Source organism: Octodon degus, unplaced genomic scaffold (genome assembly GCF_000260255.1).
Source record: "Octodon degus isolate 3935 unplaced genomic scaffold, OctDeg1.0 scaffold00046, whole genome shotgun sequence".
NCBI classification, from domain to species: Eukaryota; Metazoa; Chordata; class Mammalia; order Rodentia; family Octodontidae; genus Octodon; species Octodon degus.
Window position 1 is genome coordinate 2,399,288 of NW_004524622.1, and position 4,912 is coordinate 2,404,199.

The 4,912-nt window shown below is 41.7% G+C and overlaps 1 protein-coding gene across 1 annotated transcript in view; it reads left to right on the forward strand.

Annotated features, from left to right (window-relative positions):
* Reep3 (receptor accessory protein 3) overlaps window positions 1-4,912 on the forward strand; it is a 45,641-nt gene that overhangs the window by 24,336 nt on the left and 16,393 nt on the right. The window contains exons 4-5 of the mRNA XM_023716218.1: window positions 1,477-1,597; window positions 1,763-1,876. Of these exons, the coding sequence (XP_023571986.1) occupies window positions 1,477-1,597; window positions 1,763-1,876 (235 nt within the window). The remainder of the gene's footprint in view (window positions 1-1,476; window positions 1,598-1,762; window positions 1,877-4,912) is intronic.

Consider the following 4,912-nt stretch of genomic DNA (forward strand, 5'->3'; position numbering starts at 1 on the left):
ATAAATAAAGTAGAGGTTAGAGAGAGAATTCTCTTTTCATTTCTAAGTGGTAGAATACAGATTCCGAACCATTGTAGGTGTCTTTTAAGTTTCTTTCTTTTTTTTTTTTTTTTTTTTTTGGGGATTGAACTCAGGTCCTTATGTTTGCCAGGCAAGCATTTATTCCACTGAGCCATCTCCCCGGCCCTCTTTTAAGTTTCAAATGTATTTTTTAATCTTTTTTTTATTTAAAATATAGCCTGTATACATTTTTTAAAGGGGTAGAAAAACACGGATGTGAATATTGCAAGTCCACAAACTTGTCTGCAGCAGAGATGCTATGTTGCCTGCGCAGTCCGTTCTCCTTGCCTCCGCCCTGCCTGTCTGCCTACAGAAAGAAGCGCCCAGCCTTGCTCAGGTCACTGTGTGACTTGATGTCTCACGTGGCCTTTCCTGAGACATTCCCTACCTTCCAGGGTGGCAGCAAACGACCCTTTAGAGCACGGTGGGGTGTCACAGCCAGCAGCCTGAGCGGAGGTGCTGGCTACAGCCTTACCGGGCTCCACTGCATCTGCAGGGAACTCTCCTAGCAATGAGGCTGAAGAAGAAGGAAGAGGGCATTGGACCAAGGAGTGTTGAAAGCTTCTGCTTGCGTGTGACATGTGTCGCTGTCGCATCCTGTTGATCCAAGCAAGCCACGCGGCTAACTGTAGTCATTGGTGGGGAAAGACCTACAGGCAAGGTCCTGCTCAGTGCCAGGAAAGGCTGCAAGCAGAGCTGGGGATGTAGCTCAGCGGTACGCGCCTGCCTGGCAAGGGTGAGGCCCTGAAAAGGGCCGGAAGCATTCAGCCCTAGTTCCTAGTCTGCCGCCGTGCTAATTCCCTTTCAGCATCAGGCAGAATTTGAAGTGCTTGCCAAGTGAGACTGGAGAGCACGTGTCCTTGAGGCTGTGAGAAAGACCAGGAGAGGTGTGTTGGGTACACGCTGCACACTGGGAGACTAGGCTCGCCCCAGGGTTTGAAGGTGTGCCCCACATTCCTGTAGGAGTTGCTCACAGCTTTCCACCTGAGCCTCTCTGGTGGCGGGGCCACAGGCCTGACGCACTGGCCCCCACATTAAATGCTGCTGGTGCCCTCTGAGTTGTAGTCTGGCAGCTTACCTGGTCTTGTGCCAAGGAAGAATCTTGTGCCAGAAGGTGTGAACCCTAAGGGCCCAGGGTATAGCTGAGTAGCACAGCGCCTGCCCAGCAAGTGTGAGGTGGTGAGTTCATTTCCTGTTAACCCCATGCCACCCCAGTGTTTGGGAAGGCTGAATCCTGCAGGCTCACATTTCATTTAACTCATCCGAGGTCCATTCCATCATGGTTGTTTCCCTGAGCGCTAACTGCTACATATGACTACTTGTTACAACGACTAAACTTTAAAAATGGCTTCTACATCATTTGTAGTCTTATTTTTCACCAGTAGTTTTTTTTTCCCCTTCAATGTTTTCTGATAGGTTTCCCTTGTACTATGAGCTGAAGATTGCTTTTGTCTTATGGCTACTCTGCCCTCATACCAAAGGAGCAAGTTTAATATATAAAAAGTTCCTTCATCCACTTCTTTCTTCAAAAGAAAGGGTAAGACATATAAATTATTTCATAAATCATTGTTTAGAAATGTGTGTTGATATATGCATTGTATTATGAAGCTACTATACAGGAAGAAAGTCCTACTTTTTGGCTTCTTAACATTGTGTATAACACAGTTAACCCCTCTGGTTGTTTTTATGTTTGTTTGCACAGGAAATTGATGATTACATTGTACAAGCCAAGGAGCGAGGCTATGAGACTATGGTAAACTTTGGGCGACAAGGTCTAAACTTAGCAGCTACTGCTGCTGTCACCGCAGCAGTGAAGGTAATCTGCATTTATCTTTTTTAAATCTACTGTCACATTAAACCTACAGATTAAAAAAAGGGTGGCTTTGTTTCAGACCATTATAAAATGATGGTAGGCATTTGCATGATGTGTACTCTATATTGGCATGATAGTTTTACAGGTATTTTAACATTATGCTTTTCATAAATATTCAGTACTTTAAAACTCTTAGTTGATGGCAAAATAAGAGTTATTAATAAATCATACCTAAAAATGACATTTTGTCATAACTTTCCCACCTTTTAACCTTGAGGTAGTCTGAATAAGCCACCTTAAGTAAAGATGACCATTCTGCTTTCTGTCTTCCTTGCGTTATCTCGATGGCGATCTCTTGGTAGGATTTCTGGCTTACTTCTGCGCCTCTCCTTCAATCCGTTTGAGGTAACTGATTATTCAAAATAAGGCATGAGAGTATTCTGTTCTTAAAACTTCAATTTCACTTAGTGAATCACTAATGCTATTTGCTGTGTTTGCAAGCCCGTGCCTTGTGTAAAAAAATGCATTATAGCTTTTGGATTTCTTTGCATGTAGTAATTGGTGTGGTTTATTTTAAATACCGTAGCATAATTGATTTTAGTGTGTGGTATAGGGAAAGAAAACAGGCGGCTTATCCAGAAACTGCTGAGTGTGATTTTCCAAGTAACCACAGGCAATTTACTTAATTTCTGTGTTATTTGCTTCACATATAAATCAGGGTAATGTGCCTGTTGGTAAGAACATATATAAAAGCACAGTGCTTGCTCCTATCCCATGATAGTCCTATAAACATTCGTGTCATGTATCTATCTCACTTCAAGTAAAAATTTTAATTTGCCACTATTAAGTTAAATTGAGAGTAAATAGTATTCAGTTCTCAATTGGGCTCTTTGAATTATTGTGAGCTAAAATAACAACACAGTGGAAAGAACTGTTCCAGTTAAGAGGGGACTGTAGAGTTGTGGTGGTGGAGCAGTGGCAAACGAGGCTGCTTTGATGCTTTTTTTTTTTTTCCTTGTGGAACTGAGGATTGAACTCAGGCCTTTGCACTTGCCAGGGAAGCGCTTATTCCACCGAGCCATCTCTCCAGCCCCTCAATGTGATTATGTGGAGAAAAACTAGAAATTAGATTTCAGCTTTGAATAAATGTTTTAAAACACAGACATAGTTTAGGTCATTGTTTTACTAAAGATGTTGCAAAAGCGCTGGCGCTGCAGCTCTGCAGCACAGCACCTGCCTGGCAAATGCACAGTCCTGAGTTCAATTCCAGGCACCCCCCCCCAAAAAAAAAAAAGAAAAGACAGAAGAAAATTGTTTCTCCTCCCTACTTCTGTGCTTACACATGGTTTGTAATCCCGGTACGTGTGAGACACCTTGCTGCGTGCTGTGGCTATGGGGAGGCCCTGGTTTTATTTTCACTTCCTGCCTACTACTTCATACCCAATATGAAAGCTCTGCAGCCCCTCCGTATTATTTTATCCTTACCCACGCGTTGCGCTGCATGCTTGGCTTGCATCGATATCCAGCGTCCCTACCTACCCTTTACTTAACTTCTTTTTTTTTTTTTTTTTTTTTGTGGAACCTGGGATTGAGCTCAGGCCCTTGTGCTTGCCAGGCAAGCACTTATTCTACTGAGCTATCTCCCTGGCCCCCCTTTACTTAACTTCTATTCAGTGCATTTACAGGGTAGATGCTGGGAATGCAGCATGGAAAAAGAGCCCCTGCCTGCTCGGCTGCTGTCGGAGCACAGCTGATGCCTGCTCCCTGGTTGAAAATGTCATCCCATCTTTTTTTTTTTTTTTTTTTTTTTTTTTTTTTTTTCCATCCCATCTTTTGTTGCTAGGAGATAACCAGCACCCTCCATTACTGAATTAAACATTACCAAACAAAAGATTTTTAGCTTAAAAATGCCATGAATGTAATCCTTTAGTTCTTTAGTTTTCTTTTTGTGGTTTATTGGTTTTAATTATATATTTAGCACCTTAAAGTCTTCCCTCCATCCCCAAAGGCACAAAGCAGAGTTTAAAAATCATCTAAGTTACTACTGCAAGACACAAATTCCACAACTGAAATTGATTTTGGAATTATCTTTGCATGTTAGTGATGTGAAGATTCTTTTAACAGATCTCAGACGTGAGACGGCCTTCCCCACTATAGTACACACAGGAATGTTAGAGATGCCGTCCCAGACTTTTATCTTACTCATTGCAGTAGTCATTAAATATGCTGAGCCCAGCACACAGTTAGGGCCAGTCTGTCTCAAGTTGCAGTGTTTATTGTAAAATTGTAAATAAATAAAGTTGTTAGGGCCAGCCAAATAACTCAGCGGATTAAAGTACCAGCAAGCAGGCGCAGGGGCCAGGGGTTCCATCCTTGGGCCTGCCGTGCTGACCCAACCCCCAGGGTGTGGCCTTGTGGCACACACCTGTAATCCCAGTATTTGGGAAGCTGTAAACAGGCGGATCACTAGAGTCTGACCTAGTAGTGAGACCCTGAACACCGTGTAAACCATTCCTTAAAAAAAATAAAATAATAATAATAATAATAATAATAAAGTTGTTGAAATTAGTTTCATCTCTGGACACATCAGAAAATGATACCATCTTAAAAAAAAAAAAATAATAATAATAATAATAATAATAAAGTTGTTGAAATTAGTTTCATCTCTGGACACATCAGAAAATGATACCATCATAGAAAAATCACTGACCTGGGAGTAAATTGAAACTAACGTAGAAAGGCGGCTATGCTCCCCACTGTACCACCAATGCAGAATGAAACTAAAATAGGAAGTAGGTCAAGTTTAAGAAGAAACTACAAGAAAGCTACTAGTAAGACGAGAATTATTTTAAAATTTTATAATATGCAGTTTATAAAAGATATCTTTTAACACCGGGCATGGTGATGCATGCACATAATCCCAGCACTTGGGAGGTTGAAGCAGTAATATTGCCATAAGTTTGAGGGCAGCCTGGGTTGCATACTGAGTTTCAGACTAGCTTGGACTACACAGTGAAACTCTGTCTCAAAAAAAAAAAA